The sequence below is a fragment of the Sphaeramia orbicularis genome, chromosome 6 (genome assembly GCF_902148855.1).
Source record: "Sphaeramia orbicularis chromosome 6, fSphaOr1.1, whole genome shotgun sequence".
Taxonomy (NCBI): domain Eukaryota; kingdom Metazoa; phylum Chordata; class Actinopteri; order Kurtiformes; family Apogonidae; genus Sphaeramia; species Sphaeramia orbicularis.
This window is the reverse complement of record NC_043962.1, coordinates 25,556,652-25,577,830: the sequence shown is the minus strand read 5'-3', so window position 1 is coordinate 25,577,830 and position 21,179 is coordinate 25,556,652. Positions and strand designations below refer to the sequence as shown.

At 40.9% G+C, this 21,179-nt stretch overlaps 1 protein-coding gene across 1 annotated transcript in view; it reads right to left on the bottom strand.

Moving 5' to 3' along the window:
• Positions 1 to 21,179, bottom strand: part of wwox (WW domain containing oxidoreductase) — a 140,927-nt gene that overhangs the window by 101,380 nt on the left and 18,368 nt on the right. The window contains exon 6 of the mRNA XM_030136508.1: positions 742 to 830. Coding sequence (XP_029992368.1) covers positions 742 to 830 — 89 coding nt within the window. The remainder of the gene's footprint in view (positions 1 to 741; positions 831 to 21,179) is intronic.

Genomic DNA, 21,179 nt, shown 5'->3' with positions numbered 1-21,179 from the left:
GCCTGGTTTTGAAAGGGTTCATCTTCATTAATATTTTCTTTTACATTTTCATTTCCTAATCATTTTGAAGAACAAAAGATAGAATTACTAGAAAACAGTAATAGAAAAGCAAATGTTTTTTTTTTATTTTCTGAAACTGGCTGTGGTTATTTATAAGACAAGAACACAAATGAGTATGGTGATGTGTAGAAGGAAAAAAGTATGGTGTGTTATTGAACATGTCACACGGACATGGGATAGTAAGTTATTTTCTACAACAATAAAAAAGCATCTCAGGCAAAAAGAAAAAAAAAAAAACTTAAAAGTTATTCCTAAGTCTTTTAATATAAAAAAACACTCTTTCAGTAAATGCTACAACAGGGTTCAGTGATTCAGTTTGTACATCCAACTCATAGCAGGTACCTGCAAATATTGATGAAGCAAAGTTGACTTGTAGGTGAAAGCAATACAAACACACAGCAATGTTCAAACTTCTTGGTAGTTGTATGATCCATAGCGTTGGACACCTCCACAACTTTTATCAGTGTGTTGTAGACATTTATCTAATAAAATGACCTGAAACACTACACTGAGCCGCAAGGAAACACCATTATTTAGCCTATTTCAGTAGAGCATTGTGAAGTACAAAGGGATTTCCCAAAATTGTTCAAGTTTTCCTACCAAACCCACTTTATCTTGAGTGAAATCTCAATAATGACATTAATGACACAGATAAGAGCTATATTTGTGGGAAGTACTTACAATTTCTTGGCCTTGAAAGACTCAGCAAACTCCCTCACACTGCGGAAAGAGGCGAGGTCACACATCATTGCTTCTACTTTTGCTTTGTGCTATGGAGACAAAAAAAAACACAAGACCATATGATGGTTTTAGTCAGCTTATAATGATATCTTTATTGTCATAATTCACAGCAAAAATGCCTTACAGAAAGTTTAGAGGGTAAAGAATAAATAACAGCAATGATTAAAAAAAAAAAAAAAAACTCAAAAGGGGCATTCATTCTTTTTTTCCAGCGGTAAAACATTATATGAGAACACTGCAGAGATATGGCCAGAGTGGTGTGTGAAGACTCCTACAGAACTCCGCTCTTACCCCGTGTTTGTGTGTGCCTCATCTTACACCATATGTTGGGAGACAGGGTGAGGATAGGAGAGGAGCAGAAAAAGATAAATGACTTAAGAAGTGAATGCATAACTGCATTTACACACTGAGGAAGACAGGCTTAATATTCATCATCCTCTCCATTTCACTGTAGCATTCTGCTGCAGGGCAAAGGCCTCAATGGAGATACATGAAGACTTAGAGGAGCACATCTCTAATAACAGCGTACAACCATGTTTTTGTGTCAACTAAGATGCTCTGCTCGTCTTTTTTTTTTTTCCTTCCTACCTTTCCACATCAGCTCAGGCCCTATCAACAGACGATCTCGGATCAGTGTCTGTACAACACACAGTATGCGCCCACACAGGACCTTGACGCATGTGAACCGAGGTGAAGCATGTTCCGTTCAGACTAACGGTCCATTAGACTCATCCCTCATGCTGAGATATTGCTCCCAGTACTCCCAGCTGGGCTCTGGGTACAGTAGCACCAGGTATTTCTGATGTCCCCCTCTCCTCATCCTGCCCGCCATCCCTGAGGAACGCTGTCAGCTCACATTACACCCCGGAAGAGCGTTCAGCGTTCCACTCTCCATCCGCCACCACCGCCACCACCCCTGCTGCTGCTGCTGCTCTCCTGTCAGCCTTTTTTACAGATCTGATCTCCAGTCCGCCAGCGTCATATGGGAATGTCTCTCCTCCACATTTCTGTCTCCGCAGAGCTAACTGTACATGACACTCACAGCAAGGACGCTCCATGGAGCAGTGAGCACAAAGAAAACAAGAAAGGGTTAAGAGCGCCTTCTGATGGAAATGTGATTCTTCAGGCATTTTACAGACACCTTAACTGCTCCAGGGTGTATTTATACATGCATACACAGGCACATGCACGCCACACACACGCACACAACAAATTCAATGTTGTGACTCAAGGGTAAAACCACGCTATCACACCATTATCTATGCCTGAATTATTCTCTTGATGCTACTCTATACCATTATATGGATGCTATTACAAAGCATTAAAGGGCTGATTATGGCTATTATAGATATGATTATAGGGTACCTGCTTATATGATCTGCACACAGCAGTAATCACAGGTGAGAGGAGACAACTGTCTAATTTAATGACTTGTATGTGCAATATGCATTCACACTGGCAGCTTCTTTCACACCATATAAACACAAAAAAAACATAGGTAAAGCGAAGACAGTGGGTGTTGAAGAAATATCTGGGCATTTGTATAAGTGTAAGAAAGAAAAGACTTACATATAAGTTTAAGTCGCTGTAAAAATCAATCAGTTGTTTGAGATGCTTCATGAATGGGAGACTCTGATGGGAAAAAAATGAGATACTACTCCCAAACAAGGTCAGAGCCAGCAGTAGTTTGGTAATTAACAGGTCAGTATAAGGCCTCCTCAACAGGACGGCCCTCCATGTGAGTATGACCAACAGAGAAGATGAGAGAAGGTGTCAGCTTGACGAACACATATCCCCTTCTCTGGAGACAGGGGAAAAGGGGAAGCAGAGATGGAGTAATGGGAGACCAGAGGGAGGATAGAGGGGGGTTGAAGGGGGGCCACTGGAGCAAATCCAGCAGGGAGAAGGTGAGCAGCCTGCCTGCCCGCCTACCCTCCCCCTGCAGATTGAAGTCTTGCGAAGAAAATAAAGTTTATTGCCTGGAAAGAGGGGGGAAAAAGCATGTAAAAAGCATTAAAGCGATGGAGGTGAACAATTAGACAGATGGCCAGGTTTTGGAAGGAGAAGAGGGAAAAAAGGGTAGAAAAAGAGAGGGAGAACGCACAGACGCAATCGTTCAGGGTTTTTATGAGGACCCTGACAACTCCTGGTCTCTTCAAGGGCGAAGGAAAAGTGAGAGGCATTGAAGCCTCTCTGGTTAACTCCAGAGTAATCGCTGAGTGTGCAACACCACAGAGCTCGGCTCAGGGTGACAGAGCTTACTGCCCCAAGCTACACACAACCTATCACTTCATCCAAATGCAAAAGGCTAATGATGAAACCCTTAAATGCAAGAAACATGTAAATAATATTTCCAGCTCAAAAAGTAAACCAAATTGCAGCACCTCCTTGGCTACAAGTTTGCAAAAGAGTTGTGTGTTTGTGACAGAAAGTAGCAAGGTCACACTGTTGGGCATCGGATCACCTTCCGGCCTCGTCTCCAGCCGTCATCCCAAGAGAACAGCTGTCTTCAACATGACGACGACCTTTATGACTTTCACCAAGAGGAAAATAAAAAAAAAGAAAGGAGGGAACCTTCTAAGTTGGCCTCTGCAGAGGTTCTCCTGGTGTGTTGGGGAATGACGCGTGGTCACTGGATGGGAGGAAGATGGAGAGAGAGTGGGGGATGGACAGGGGAGAGCTCTAATACAATTATAACTGGGGCAATCCAATCCAATAAAATGAAGAGGTATTAGAGCAGGGGAGCCCCATCCTGTTCAATAAGACACTGGACCACTCTACTAACTCTTAAAACACACACACGTAGGCCTACTCGCATGCGCACACACAGGTACACACACTTCGCTGACCCCTTTAATAGCACAGCAGCCACCCCTAATGGACGCAAGCAAGTGGAACCGCCAAATAATACACTGTCTTAATGCACTAGGCTCAATCTCATCCACCTCTCCCCCTTATCCTTCTCAGCCTTCCCTCACACACTTTAACCTCTGTTTCCATCTTCCCTCACCCCATGCTGCCCCTTCACCACCTCAGCTCCCCTTATAGATCACCAGCGCAGGGACAACACTTAAGAAATCAAAAGTACCCCCATTTATACAAAACACTTAGCCTGCAGACCCCAGTTAACATCTGCGGCAAATGAGAAGCAAGAGAAAAAAAAAAAAAAAAAAGAGAGAGAGAGAGAGAGACTCCAGCGAGGTGAAAGAAAACAGTTTGGATAGAGTATCTTAATGTTTCACTACCTTCATCTAAGTACAAGATACATGATATCTGTATAACAGCTGTATTTTTACCACCAGGTGCGGAGGTAAGGTGTTGTAATGGCGGTGAAAGTGAATGAGCAGCGAAGACACCATGTGAAAAGGGCACCTTATAAAAGCAATTAGAGAAATGACTTTGAGCCCCTCTTCTTGCTCTGTAGATTAGAACAGGCCTCGGAGGGAGGAACACAGAGGAACTCAGATCTCTATGACCTTGTCCGCAACACGCCACACTAAATTGGTCATCAGCTTTTAAGACTGTATTTTATCATAGATATATATTTTTAGCAAAAAGAAAAAGAGAAGAGGAAGGAGGGGGGACGGTGAAATGTGCAGGTCATATATCATCCTGTCACAATTATGACGTTTGTTCATAAATACCAACCAATCTCCTCTCCACCTGGCTAAGTCACATGCGCTTGTGCTTATGCACGCGCCACACACCAACAAAAGAAATATGGACACACACCACGTGCAATGAACGCACATGCACACCACAAATAAAGAAACAGACACATCTGGCTGGGTGCCCTACCACAGGTCTGAGAATTGACCTCCACACACAGACAAAGAGACAGAATACACACCTAGGCAGCATACATTCAAGCAGCTAGCACACACATGATTGCACACACTCCACACATTACAAACCCAAACACACACAAACAAACAAATGCACACGCACATACACATCCACTTACTCACTAACATGCACACACATTGCAATTAATAGGGAGGCAGGTCTCTGGTGAGGAAGAGAAAGTGCCTGTTCAGCACATACAGGCAGAATATGCAATTTCCTCCAGTTAAGTCTGTATTAAATTGATTTCTTCTTTCTCTGACACGGACTGGGTTTTTCCCTCCTAATGAAAGCTGGATAATCTACAGGTTTTCCCTTTCCTGAAATCAAGTTACAAATCAAGCAATTGCAGGGGCAGATATGGGAAAGGTGAAGGAAGGACATGGGATGATTTTCCAGATGAGAAACATGGAGAATGAGGCACATACGTGCTGATACTCTTAACACGGACATCAGGGGCACCTCACACACACCGCTCACACACACAAAAAGGGTAAAGGCCGTGCCTTGGTTAAGTACTTGCTGACATTTACATTTAGAGATGTACTAAGGTTACTACAGGGCCATGTCAGTAAACACAGCATTAATAACTGTAATTAATGAAACACATTAATTAGTATGAGCTTCAATCAGTTAATCACTCACTCAAACCTGACAAGGGGAAAGGCTGCAGTGAAGCAATGAACACACTGAGAAAAATATGAAAAAGGAAGAAAAAAAGGGCCAATTACATATAAGTATAGGTGGAAAAAATTTGTAGTAAAAATAATTTTATAAAGATAGGAGAAGCAATATAATACAAACATTGAAAAATGTAAGAAAAATGTACTCAAAGCAAAGATTAAAGTGTGCATTAAACAGGCAAGGTGGCAGCATTATTATGACATTATATTTTATATGTTACTACGGGATTATTATTATTACTGATTAAGCAGATCTTTAAATGTTATAGCTGGCAAGGACAGGGCTAATTTAAAATATTTTATGTAGTGTTGCATAATTTTATTTACTGTACAATGATGTTTTATATTTTGCTTGGCTAGTTATTAATATCTTTATGCCTTTAACTGTCACATAAATTTAATAAAGCAAAAAAACATAAATTTTTTCCTACCAATTTTAACTTGCAGATGTGTGTGTATTAGCTCAGAGTGGAAATGAAAAATTTAAAGGAAAGGAGAAAAATACAAAATACGTCCTTAAAATTTTCATTTCTCTCACATTTTATCTCAAATTTTAAAAAATATTAAAATTGATCATTTGAAATACATATTTTTAAAATCTGACTAAAACTTCTGGATCTTGTTTTTTTTCCTAATTTGATTGATACTGGGGTTGTCATAAATTTTAAGTGCAGGACACTTCAATGACAGATCATGATATGTACATGTAACATGCAAAACTGTAAAAGACTTTAACATCAGGTGTAACCGCACTTATTACCATCTGGAGACCGAAATTGCCTTTACTTTCCAGAAGTGAGTCAGGCGGGTCAGAGGAGAAGAAGAAAGATGGAGAGGAACAGACAGAGGCAGGGAGAGGGGAAGAGAGGGAGAGCGAGACAGAGATGGGAAATGAAAAGGACAGGGCGGTCATCATAATTGCAGAGTTTGCTTTTCGGATGCAGACAGACCAGGGCCATGGGGCCTGGGGCAGATATCAGATTCCACACAAACACACATACAAACTTACACATGCACCCATATATACCACCACACACACAATATTCCACAGCAAGCCCATGTAAGTGTTTTTTCATTAGGGTAAGGGACAGCAAGCATCATTTTGAAAGTGTTTTTGTGCATTTGTGTTCTATAAAGAATAAAGTGTGAAGTGAGACAGTAACATCAAGCTTTCAATCCTAACAATGTCAATTTTATATTATAAACCTCCCCCATGTTCCTCTGTGTCTGCCAGTGTGTATGTATGTGTATGTGTGTGTGTGTGTGTGTGTGTGTGTGTGTGTGTGTGTGCGCGCGCATCTCCATCTCCATTTCTGCCTCTACTTCACTTCTCCCCTCCTCCGTCCAGCATAGAGCCTGATCAGATTTACATTAAAAAGTGATGGAGATTTAAATAATGTGTCTGTGTTCTCAGAAAGACATCAAGAGATTTTCATCTTCCTCTCCTCTTCCTCTCTGTCTCTTCCTCTCCATTTCCTCACCCTCTCCTGCTCCTATCTCCCCCCTCATCTCACCCACTCCATCTCCGCCAGATTCGCAGACAGTGCACATTTTCCTGCATGTCTTCAGTGTAACCGATACCTCTAACAACCAGGATTTTAATGCGATCCATATTGCTCCCTAATATTTCAGATCTCAGAATAAGCACTGGCAATTACATATTTACACCCAGCTTATTTTGCAATTCTGCACAGGGACTTTCGTGTCTGGGTGAACGGCACACGCAGACTTAGATGCTGATTATGTTGTGGTTAGATAACAATAAAGTCAGAGAAAAACTCCTTGAGTCTGTTCACTTATACTGTATATACAACTTTCTATTTGTGGGCGTCAGCAATAAAGCTCAACTCTCTCAAGTACAAAATAATGTGTTCTTTTCAAGTGCGGCGGTAATGTGATTGCTTTATCTAAACCTGCTAGTTTTACACTGTTTAATTTGTCCTGAAACACTTGTGCCTTGTATCATCTCAGTATCCAGAGGGCTGGTAAAGTACCAAATACACTGGCAGAAAAATGCACGCATTTACATATATGTACACTGTTGTAGTGAACGCACATCGCTGAGCAGAGATGATAAATTAAGCTCTTTGATTTGGTTACCCAAGCCCTTTTTGTATCAGCTTTATAAAAACATAAGCATAACATAATTGAATAAGAAAAGAATCTGGCAATTAAGAAACGTGGAGGCCTTTGATGTGAGTAAGTGTATAATGGGCCTTTTGATGAGGAAGTGTTTTACACTCCGCAGGGTCTGGTATGCACTTTGATTAAAACCTCTTTTGTTTGGCAATATTTCAAACTGCTTACCATTTTCCACTGTCACAATAGTTTAGCCTGGAAATACAATCCAATACATATCTTGTTTTCTCTGTATGAAAGCAGAAAGTGGTGATCCTGAGGTAAACGTTAAGAGAAGTAGACATGTAATAGTGTCAAAGAGGAAGATCTGACCTGGGACAAAGTATTTGGACATGAAACGATAATAACTGCAATTATACAGATGGTTGGTTTTATATTCATAAAAACATACCATCTGAACAGCTGAAGATGTTCAGCCACCATGATCTCCTCTATCTGTGGATACTGGGGTTCTGCATTATGCTATGCAGATTTAAATAATAGGATTCTCATCATGCATCTTTAGCCCCTTGTCGCTTGGATAATAGCCTGAAAGACTCTCGTTGAACAATGTAATAAATGCATCATGTGACCTCAGCAGAGGTCGGAGGTCAGTGACTCACAGATTGTCAACGGAGCGCTGGCATGACAGAGAATAAATGATGCCTTGTAAACAAATTGAGTTATTGGTTTAATTCATGCAGACTGATTTAATTTGCTGTGAGAAGAGTCCTTCACAGGGGAACTGAGGAGGCAAAGAATGACAGCAAAAAAGAAGGAAGAAGAAGAAGAGGAAAAGGAAGGTGAGGACAAGCAGTGGACAATTCACCATGGCACCACATATACTTCCTCCATCCCTCTATCCCTCCATGCCTTTGGCTCCACTGAAGAGAGGTAACAACATTAACAAGGCCGATCATCTCACAAGACTGTGTTGCTTTCTCTAGACAGTAAGTCTTCTTTTTGTCTCTCAGCTAAATGTAATAAAGTTGTGTTAAATTGAGTTGGGCCAGGGCACTAGTCTGACTCCCTGCCCTGGCACGAACTGAGTGACAATTAACAGGAGACAGACACTCAGGTTTAGAATTTTATAAACTGATACAGTTTGTCTATTGCATAAACATCTCAAGAAGTTAAGATGCACATAAAAGTAAAAGCAAACTGAAGCCTATTAGATAGCAATTAAACAGTGAAGATGCTTAAGTCTAAAGAAACCATTTTAAAGTTAAAGTGAAAGGAAAATTGGCAGGCCCATCTCCTATGGCAGAACCCATGAACCTAAAACACCCTGATTGAAACATCAGTATTAAGTTTGGTCTTTCACCCAAAGCTGCATTAGGTCTCTCCTCAGTTTGCTCCTTAATTCCATCAGAGTAATCCCACATTATTGCCCTCTAACGGTACCCTAAACGGAGAATAAAAAGTTTGCTCCCCTCTAGCAGTGTATTACCAGGAAACAACAGGCCCTCTCCTCATTAAGTTATAGATATAAATGCTCCAAAGCATGAAATTACCCCCGAGCCTCCCTCTCCAAATAACCTGGTTTGCAAACAAATGATCCGAGCACAAGCAGTAAAAGGCAGATTATTAAAATAATAGGAGGGATTTAAATTTGCATCCACAGAACAATTCAGCAAAGGACTGTGCAATTACTCCTCCCCCTCCTCCTCCCCTGTTCACTCCACCTTTCTACTGGCAAGCAGAGCCCCTCACTCTTTACTGTGTCCATCTGTTCTGTCTAAGAAACACAAGCAGAGTTAGATCCTCAGGAATCTCTTTGTTGTGTATGTGGTCATTCAGAAGATATGTATTTGGTATTACTGTTATTTAATCACAACAACGGTCAGTTTACGTGCTCGAAATTTCCTATTCTCTTCTGCCACAGCCTTAATGCTGTATTTCTCTTCTAGTCTAACACTATGATAAATATCTAACTTTATCCTGGGACAATAACAGTCCCTCCTCCTATGCTGGAGTAAATGGGGAGCGATGAGAGAGTGAGGTGAGCAGGAACGGATGAGGCAAAGGGTGCTCAGGTCCGCATTACCTCTGAGTTATGGCCTCCATTTGCATCTCAATCAGCCTCTTTGGAGAGCCCACCACCTTGGTAACACCCCCATCTCACTGCAGCCACCCCAGGTAATCAGGGAGATTTAGTGGGACTGGCAGCCTACCACGGGCACCCCCTGGCCGGGGCTCGCAGCTCATTCCCAGCCCCTGGTCTCGCTAAGGGCCCTCTGGGCCACATCCAAACACAGGAGAATGGCCGCACTTAACAAGACTGCAGCGGACCAAAATAGACGAGCAGCAGGAACAAGCCATAAAACAGAGGGAAAACAAAGCACCTGAGTGATTGTAATAGATGCTCAAGCATAGATGTCTGCATAGCGTTCTGTATTGCTGCCTCATTATAGCAAGAGAAAAAAGAAAACAAACTTAAACTTGTGACCTTAGGTGAGAACATTTTATCTCAGGGTTGATGATGGTACTGACACCATCTCACTGCTCCCTTGTAGCAGAAACAGACACTCTGACATGTAATGGGAATATGAGCACCCACAAATACACACAGATACACACGTGCACACACAGATGCATGGTGTGATTTGCAGATAGTGAATGCTCCACTTGAGAGTTGCCTCTCTAGTTAGCGCTGTCTCATGGCTGAACCCTGCTAAGGTATTATTACCTACACTCAGCCCTATTGATATTGTGACTCCAGCATGTGTTCACCTCCTTGTTACTGCATGGACCTCAACACAGTGTCGTATCTGACTGTGTGCATGGCATGAGTGTGTTTGTGCTTGTTTGTGTGTGTGTGCATGTATGTGTATCCCAGACCTCTAGGGTAGAGAGGAGTCACTGTGCGCAGTAGAAGACAAGAGGCTGAGGAGGCTAATAGACAAACACTCGACACACCAGGGGCCTAATCAACTGCAAAGGACACATACCCATAGCTCCTAACCTCTCTCTAACACAAACACACTCTGGCCTGTCTTCCTCCCTCTAATCTCAGTGATACTCTAAACTCCACACTGCCTGCACTCGTGCCTCATCGCACAAAGCCTTTGTAAGCAAAGCTTGTAGAAAACAAAACTTTACCTGTAAACAAGAATGGCTCAGGTGAGCAGTGAAAAGGACTAAACAAAAGGAAGACAGGAGAAGAGTGAGAACTAAAGATGGAGAGACTTAAAATGAGGAGCTGAGTTTCAGTTATCAGAATCAAATATTAGTGGGGAAAAAAACTGGGGAGTGGGCAACATTAATCAAAGTGTTCACCTAGTGGGCAGCCATATGGCAGATCAGCACGCCAACGGTGCAAACTTGCTGATCTTCAGTAACGGGGTGCAATTAATTCCACTGGCTGCATTCATCTCTCTCTCACACATTGAAGGAAAGGAGGTAGAAAAGAGGGGAAAAGAACAGAGGAGGGTTTGTTATGACTCTTCTTCCTCAACTCTTTCTTTCTCTCTCGAAGCAGAGGAATCAAACCCAGGTGATGAATGAGGTGGACACAAGGGCCTCAGGTAGCTCCTGTGGCGATAGTGGGGGGGATGATAGGGAGTGGGACAAGAAAAAGTGGAGAAATTAGGAAGCTGAGAGAGGAGGACACAGCAGTGGGCAAGGGATTTGTTTACTCTATGATTTGGCCAAGGCATCTGATAAAAGACCCTCAAATCTCTTATTTAAATGAGTGTGTTTACTTCCACCACTAAGCTTTACAAAAACTCTGTGCACAAATTAGTTAAATATCAAATCCTTGTCTATATCTTAATTGAGGTTAACACTCAGAATGTTTTTTTATTCAGATACTGGGGTCTGCAACTGTTACATTTTAATGGAGCAAGGACTACCAGCAACATTGCTAAAATGACGAAGTCAGGCTGCCAAGCTATTTACAAATCACCATAATGAATGGAAAGCACAAAAATAAAGCCTTGTGAATCTATGTAAATCCCATTATCTGGCCCGCAAAATGGCTATTTTTATAAATAACACTGTGCAAATAAAAGATTGTTTCCATTAACACTGCCAAAAAGGACTACTGCAGTGCCCAAAATGTCCTTTGAAAGGTGGCAAATAAATACTTTGTTCAACCATCTGTGATTTATATTACATTTTGTTCTCTCTCTATTAGCAATTCAGGCGCAGGAATGTGCAGACTGGCCTTAAAACCCATTCTCAGTGAATCTGTACTGAAGCCTCTCTGTGCAAAATCAAACCAAATACACTAGTACTTTGTGTTATTCTGCTTTTATCGGATATCAGTTCATTAAAATGTAAATTAAAAGAGCAAAATGATAATGTCAAGTGACGTCATTCCTAAAAATCTATTAGATTGTTGCATAGAGAAAGTTTTTATGAGGAAAGATGGTCAGTATTTGATTATTTACTTATTAAGTCAACAGAGCACAGTGCAGTGAGCGCAACCAGGCCACATACACCCCCCCTAATGGCTCTCAGACCTCTTTTGGTTTTATGTAAAATTAGCGTCTCCCCTGGCTCTTAACGCAAGCTCATCTCCATTAGCCGCAACCTACTAAAACTGAATCTTGCAAATGAGTTGTGGACATGCATTCCCCCAGCCCTCTCATCTCTCCCATCCATACAAATACTCTGCATCTGCTATCTCATGTCCATATCTACTTAAGCCCGCTCATCCCATAGGCCTAGTCACCATACCACCCATACCAATATCATAAATGACTGTGGGGGAAGCCTTCATTAGGGCAGCAATGCCCCCTCCCTAATCAGGGCATTTTCCTTGTGCGCACTGGGATGGTGCTTTATGGCCCAGATGGGGTTCTGTTAATGAGGAAGTATACATGTCTCCATTTCCTGTCTAGCCAGGTCTGCAGTTCCTGTATTTGGCCCTATTATAATCATGAGGCTTTTTAATGAACTATATTCATCTTGGTCATGCATCAAACACCACAGACATATAATAACAGAATAGATACAAAGATACAAAGAATTAATCACACAAGATGGATATTGTTACATGGCTATCCAGTTTATTAGCATCTAGGGGTGGGAATCACAGTAACTTTCAAAATTTATTGCATGTAATAGGAGTGAGATCACGATAACTGACACTGCAATACTCCGATACTCGATGTATTGCAAGAAAATCATCTATAACACACTGCGATGTCTGTGCAACTAAAGTGGAAAAACTAAAAAGGCATTTCGTAGGAATTTTGTATTTTTATGAAACTGACATTTCTGGGTTTTGGTTGCGATTGGCTGTAATTCCATGTTCATAAACAAACCTATTACTGTATTTTAACAGTATTACTGTGCCAAGCTCAATATTATATGACATCCTGTTTTGTTCTGAATTTTGATTTACTGAATCACCATAGCCCAGATGAGTGGAAGAAAGAGATGGATGGGAGAGATGAGAAGAAGATACAAAAAAGCAGCAGGAATTCAAGTGAGAACATTCCAGCAAGACAACATAAAGAGGTGGAAAGGTAAAGACACAAAGTAGAAACATTTAAAAAAGACTGCACACTGTAGGTTTTGGTGTCAGTGGGCAAAAATCCCTAATTTCCCTTTCAGTACATTGAAATTCAAGGGGTCTGAGCACAAACTAAAATTCTGCACCATCTCTAATTTTCAGGGTATTGAAAATCTGCCCTGTGGTGCAAGATTTTGGTCAATTACAGGTGTTTTTACAAAGGCGGAGGGATAAATTATGTACTTGATGATTTTAATTACAATCGCTGTTAAGGTACCATCAGACACGACTCTACTACCTGGTTCATCACCGATGCAACATGGCAGCTCCTATTGGCATAACTTTTCCACAGTGGCACATAACAGCATCATCATCATATTTTACAGTTAGGGGAGAGCTGCAGAAGTAGGGTGTGTATTTTCAAATTCTGGCAATTTTTCCATCATTTTTGGCTTCTGCAGCTTCAAAGCAACAACACACTACTTGAACAGTTTTGCCAGTTTTCAGATAAACTTGGATAAATCACCCCAATCGTTTCTAGTGACCCTGGTAGGTTAAATTGGCAGGGATACTGATATATTTACACCTATATTAGTATTTTGGCCCACTTACATTATCATAGCATGGGAAATCAAATTAAAAATAAATGTCAAGGACGTTCATGTCTTCATCTCTTACAGCAAGGGTGTCAAACATAATTTAGTTCAGGGGCCACATACAGTTCAATATAATCTCAAGTAGACCAGACAAGTGAAAAAATAACAGTTAAAAGGAAAATTATATTATAAAAATGTTTACATCTACAAAGTATCCTTCAAAAAAATGTGAATAGCGTCAACAACCATGAATAACCTGAAATTTCTTAAGAAAAATAAGTGTAACTGTAACAATGACAGTATGACAGCTTCTACCCAACCGCCATCAGACTTTTGAACACCTGCAAAAACCTTAGACTCTAGCACCACATCAAGCTCATGAAACACTCACACTTTCCTGTGCAATATGCTGAGCAGACCTCAGCCACACTGTTTACCTATATTTATCTATTTATCACGACTGCTTTGTACATTCATTTTGCACATACATCTTGCACATCCATATTTACATATTTATACTGCCTTCTTTTCTTCTTCTGACCTATTCTTTTTTTTTTAATTCTTTTTAGGTGTTTATCTAATTGTTTTTATTGTGGCCAAATGCATCGTAGTTTCGTTCTGCAGTGCATTTCTGATGTAATGTCTGAATGACAGTAAAGAAATCTGAATCTGAATATTATGCCTCATCTACACATGTGCATCACAACTTACAGATCTCAGTGGATCTACAGACACAAAACATTTAGTCACAGGCATAATATAGTTAAAATTGCACTTACTTCTCATTTCTCACATTTCATATTGTTCATATTTACTGAGGTCATTCACATTTTTTGTGAACGATAGTTTGTAACTGTACACATTTTCACGTTATTTGGCTTTTTATACTAAAACGAAGAGAAACATTTGGAATTGTCATTATCTATGGGTTAGTATGATAGTATTTTACTGGTCCAACCCACTTGAGATCAAATTAGGCTGATTTTTCCACACTTGATTGTTAATATAGTTGGTGTAATTTTTTATTTCAGAAATTCATCCCACGGGGCAGACTGGACCCTTTGATGGACTGGTTTTGGCCCATGGGCCGTATGTTTGACACCCCTATCTTACAGTGTACAGGGTGTGTTGAGTCACCACAGGCAGCTTGGGTTTAAACCTGCATGATGACACATGAATCACTGCAATGTCACAGCAAATTCTGTTAAAATGTTCCCAGAAACTCAGTGCTTGCTCCCGTTCTGCTCTCAGCTGCTCGTTCTTCTCGATGCCCCTCTACACCCTGATCTCTCACTGTCCCCGTCTTTCTTGCTCTCTTCGCTCCCAGGCCTCGTTGACATTAACCTGGAGCACTCACATTTTCCAGCAGTTCTCCGTGTTGCTCTCCACATGTCAGAGCGGGAAGCTCTATGGCCCACATCCATCAGCGTCTCATGCCAGGATTTATGGGTGATGGAGTCCAAACCTGATCGCTCTAAATCACTCTTGCTGAAGCCGACCCCTGGGCCGCGGTGGGATGTAATGGATGAGCAGCAATGCACACCTCCCCCAACCCCACTCCCACCCCACTTCACCTCACTCTTTTCACCTCTCTCCTCACCCATACTCTGCTCTCTTCCTTCATCTCTCATGGTTATTTCCCTCCTTCTGCCCATCATCAAGTCCTTTTCCTTACCCTGGCTGGCTTGTCTGGGTCATTCATTCTAACTTAATGGAGATTTGGTTACCAAAAACTGATGAGGCAGACTCACTCAAGGAAATATCCAAGAGCACATGTACTCACATACACTCACTGAGACATGAGCTCATCATTCATTACTGTGTGTAGGGTTTTATTTGGGCTAATTTATCATGACATGTATTGTATTAATAGGCAGCAGTTCCCTTCAGAGGAGAGATGAGAGGCGCCAATTAACTCTGGTCGCCCATCAGTGCCACTGACAAACCTGTAGGAATGACAAAGGTTTGTCAAATTACTCCTGTAGCCTCCGTACCCTTGTGTCTTGTAGGACCTTTGTGTATTACAGAATACTGACATGGAGAGAGAATCAAGTACAGTTTTTGTTCTTCTCCATCCTCTCTTTTAAATGTAGAGTAACTACAGAATTTCTGCAGCCAGAGGGCCCTTTAACAAAATAATACAAAGAAATAACCTGATAATGTTGTCAAATAGCATGGGACATGTTACACATTAAAATCTACCTGATGGCAGAAACTGTGTTTGCAAACAATGTAATGTAATTTTGGATTTATTGCTGATTCACATTGTATTACATTATTTTCATTAACTATCAGCAAATAATGCTAACTACGGTAATGTTAAATGTTAACTCATTAATGCTAATATCATGAGTCAATTTCATTAATGGTAAGTTTGCTATAAACATTGTGTTATTGCAAACATTAGTTTGGTGAGTTGCACATTGTAGTAAATAAGCAAGACTGATGTTAAAATATATCAGTTAATTAGCTCTCAGAATACTGCTGTATTACGTACTGTACAGTTCAATGACATTATGTCTTTCTCTAAATCTGACCATATTATAACAGTTGATATAATGCAACTACGCAAGTTAACAAAATATACAACATATGATTTCTTCTAATTATTTATATTATTATTATTTCATTATTGTATTTAATACAATATTAAACATTTAAACTGAAAAGCTTAGAAAAGTCTCCACTCAAGGAAAAAATCCAATGCTTAATGAACCTGAAACAAAAATTTCAAAGTCTTATTTTCTCCTCATGGCATCCAGCCCTCAGCCAAATTAATGAGCCGGACCCCTGTGGTCTACATACAGTAGAGTGCTGTGACTGAGGGAGTTAGAGGTGAAAGGTCAAACTGTGTTCACTGGTTTACAGCAGGTTTTATTACAGAGTTATTTGATATATTTACCTGACCTGTTCACCTCCCAACCTGCCTCTATATAGAGCTGGTTATCTAAAACTTGTACAGTAACCACACACGCATACACACACGTTCATTTCTCAACTGGAACATGTGAAATAATATTGCCCTGCGGCCCACCAAACAGGTCCAGACCCTAATAAAGGCTTTACACTATGAAAGAAACACAAGGAGGCAGCTTCGACACCTCAGAGCCTCCCTCTACACGCACATAAACACACACATATAGACCGAGACACACACATGCAGGATTGAGCCTGGTCACAGGTCAGGAAAGCCTGTAGCTCTCAGTGGTCCAGGGGAGCAGAGCCGCTTGAACCTGTAATATGCTCTTCTCTCCCATGGTGCCACTTGTTGGGGTTTTAGTGCAGGGGAAATTACACCTGCTCTCTAGCCTGAGACCAGCAATGACACACAGCGATGGCTGTAACTGGGGATTACACACCCACAGACAGACGCATGAACACACCATTACAGGTAAACCTTTGAAGAACTCTAAAAGTGGTGCAAACAGCTGTATTACACAAGAAGAGGTGGGGGGGGGGACATGTGTGGGCGTGCATGTGTTATGTTGCATTAACTCCACAACATCACTGATCAACAGAACATTTTATAGGAGTGCATCACACTCCATTAATATACTGGTACTGTTATGAAAGTATGAGCAGCCCAAATGGCAATAACAGATTAACAGCCCTGCTCTCCATCCGCATTCACTGCAAGCTGGATCAGCGGATGAAAAGAATAAAGAATACGACCCTGCTTTAACACCACACACAATATGCATGGCAAGTAAAGTAACACAGTGATTCATTCACATTGTAGACATAAGATCAATGCCATGTAACCCAGCTGTGTAAGAAACATTATGGATACATTATGCTTCTATTACTGTTGTGTAGGCCTGTGTTGTAGGCCTAAATGCTTGTTACAGGACGAGACCTTTTCATCATCGAGAACTTTTACCAAAATGAACGCATTTAGCCTACTCTGCAAGTCAAATGTGAGCTGAGATATAACCCTTGATATGGTGCAGGAGAGAATGAAACTAATAAAAAGGCAATGTATCAAAGTATCGCAGTTAAGCATTAGTCACGTGAGGGCAACTACGCCACAACTCTGCTGTTCTCTAAATGAATCCCCCTCGTCCCATGCTTGATTTATGGACCTGTAAAAACACACGTTGTTTTTAATCTACTGCTGCCTGAATCTGCCTCTCTAATGAAATGTGGATGCTTGTGTGTCTGTGAGTGTGTGTGTGCGCGGTGTGTTTTGATAATGATGTATGGGCTGAGGTCTGATTCTTTGAGCATGAATTTTCTCTCTGATAAATATGCATTCAGTTACACAGACTGATTAAGCTGTAAACCAGTGTTAACTCTATGTCAAAGCACATTCAAACACATACATATACAAACTAACATGCACACACGCTCGCACACATACATGCACAGAACTTCCTAGAAAATAATGATAGCTGTGCCCGGGGCAGGACTGTTTAGATGCCTGGAGTGGTTCACTGATATCAATTCCATGAGACCTGACTATGGAGGATATCCTATAAACACAACACAAGACTCAGAGACAAAGCCGTATCAGCAAAGGCCATTTTACAGAGCAAAGAAAAATGATTTAGGATACTGTAATATAATAATACTACATATTTATCAGCGAGTTATTTATTGCTTTATTACCCTTATTTCAAAAGGGCATTTCTCATAAATCTCATCTCTTGTTTGCAGTTTATTTATGCCACTACAGGTTTCTCAAACAAACCAACGATAAAAGATGTAGTAGCAGATGATGATGGTATAATGTTCTTTCACCATTAATGTCAATAAAAAATTTTCCAATGTGGAAAAAAAATGAGGATTTAATGTATCAAAGTTTTATGCAAATCACTCATGTTAAAGCTGCAGGGGTTAATAGTTTATTAATGTCACTGGTTAAAAATTTCAGAACTGCTACAGTATATTGTAACACAAGTGGTCTGATAGGACATGAGACCTCCGCTTCTACTCCTTGTCTGTATTTCATTAAACAGATTCCGTTTGACACAACCTGGATGTGACTCCGTGCTTCACCACCGAAGCTTGTGAAAATGGCTTCACACTTCCAACAGCATGAAATGACATCAGATCATCTATCCTTACATTTAGCCTTTTGATTTGGTCCAAGAGGAGATCGCTGAAGAAATTATGGGTGTATTTCCTAATTCTGGCAATTATTTCCTCAATTTCAGCTTTTACCATTAGGTTTGAAAAAAAATGCAAATATTAGTAAAGGCAACATGATGCCACTGACTGATGAAAGAAAATTACAGGTTTCTCTTAATTTCAACATTGTTGAATCATTTGATGTAATGTATGCATTTTTTAAAGATATTTTTATGAAGCAGTGTTGAAATAAAGACTAAAACAGTGCATTCTCATCACATTTAAAGTAGCATCATCAACCAACACATTACTTTCAGAGAAAGCATGCGTTTACAAAAAGCTTTGACTGGCTGTCATTGAAATTTGAGACTTTTGGTGCCGTGGAGGACGGACATGGCAGTTGCTGCCTTGATGTGACACACTTGTTTGTTCTTTCCTGGACAATCCCTCTGTCCTTCATATGAAATATAAACTGACAATGGGTAACGCACAAACACACTCCTCCTCTCACACTGAATTTTGTCCTTGCTCACATATGACATGCAGGGCACTACACCCATCATCTCATGTCTGAATGTACTCCTCAGTGAGTTAAGAAACATTTTACGGCAATATCAGACAATTGGAATCTGACACAGACATCTAACACAGAATTACATCAAATTAACCTGCTGTGTCTCCTGTTATCGTGAGATCTGACAGACTGTGCTCATTTCAAACAATGCGTAAGACGGTAGAAGAGCATGGGATAATAGCGGATAAATGTTATAGCCAGTTGCCAGATGGTTGCCGCATTCAACATTCAACATTTGCTTGTTTGGCAGACTTCAACTAAGCCTGAGTTTATTTGGCTGGAGCTTATTACAACTGGCCAATCTCCTGATTTAAAACATTACAGTGCACGCTGGACTTGTCTCTCTGTGGTCAGCACTTCTTAGACTTCAATAAAAACATTCTCTGCTGGCAGAGAGAGAAAGACAGCGAAAAAGGAGGAGAGTGAAAAAAGATCCAAGCAACCTCTCACCTCTCTCATCATAAGAAGCCCTCATCCCAGGGCTATGGGCCCTCCTTCATAGGGGAGAGTGAAGGATGAGAATCTGTCAGGTTCAAACAACAAAGAGGTGCTGCCTTACACATCCTTCCTCAACCTGTCCCCTTCAGTGGCAGTGACATCATTTAAATCATTTAAATCCTCCCCAACATGACCTATGGCAAGTGACCCGTCATTCTAACGCTCACACCTCCATGTGAGACGGCAGCTGAACTGCTTATTTAGCAGAAAATACCACCCGGCTAACTATGTGATTTATTCAAAATTATTCCTCCACGGTGCTCCTTCACACAGAGCATTTGCCCATAGTTCACTGTGGTCCAGGCAATTAGGAGCAGGCCACACCTCTTCAGAAGACAGAGCACCTGGCTATAGCAGACAGACATAAGGAGGAGGAGAGCTGAGCGGCACACAGCTTTTCACGACGGGCTGGAATAACTAAGCAGAGCAGTGAGGGAGAGTGAGGGAGTGAGGAATGCAAGCCAGGCACTTTAGGATTCATTTAGGTTCCCCATCTCCCTGGTCACTTTATTAGCAGTCTGGGAAGAGTGATGCATGTCCCAAAGCTATGCAAAATGCATAATCAAGCATTTAAATACACACCATGTGGATGGGTGTGTGCAGCGTGCATTCATGTGCACACACACGGGCATGCGTGTAGTACCGGACTTGTGGAGTGTATCACATAGATGCACAATCATACATACACATACACACAAAATGCTTACTACTGTAAAACCTCAAGGTATTCAACTCCTACACTTTTACACTAACAGTCTATGCTAACGAAAGCCTCTTGTAGTATTCCCACAAGCCGCCTTACAACCGTCACTAGTGTAATGTATAGAAATTCTCAAAGGTATATTACATAAAATCCTATTGTAGTTCTCACGCGTTGTGTGGTCGCTTGTTGGAGAAATCAAAGTGGGATAAATTTGAGGAAAAGGGGGTTTCCTCATCAAATTTACATATCCCAATTCCACCTTCATTTCATCAATTCTTTCTACACTGTTCGGGGCAAATCCTATGTAGATCGTAGCAGAAGACATGGGATGTTTTTATTCCCAGTTTACAGAAAGAAAGCAGGCAGAAAACAAAGAAATAAGTTAATGAGTAAAACATATGAGAACATCTCCCCGGTGAAAAGGATAGGCTATACAAAGATTTGCACAATGCCTCATCCTGGAAACAATTGGGAAAGCCACCGTTTCCTCAATGATTCAGTGGATGCACCTGAGACTGTTAGAGAGGATTTAGAGATGAGGGAGAGTTGGAGGTGCCGATATAATGTTGGTGTAGTCAGGGGACAATTTGAAAAAAGAGCTGCAGGACTGCTTATATAAATCCTTCAACTTCTCTAACAACAATCTCCAACTGGTTTATCTGCGATTTGTGTCCGCATAAAATTACATTATCTTGGTAATTTTATAGAAAGGACATGCATCATCTGAGCATGTTTTCATATTGGAATAAAGCAGGTTTTCTGGTCCTATTATACTGCATATACTACAGTTTAAAAATAACAAAATATAAATGACATAGAAAAAAGTTGT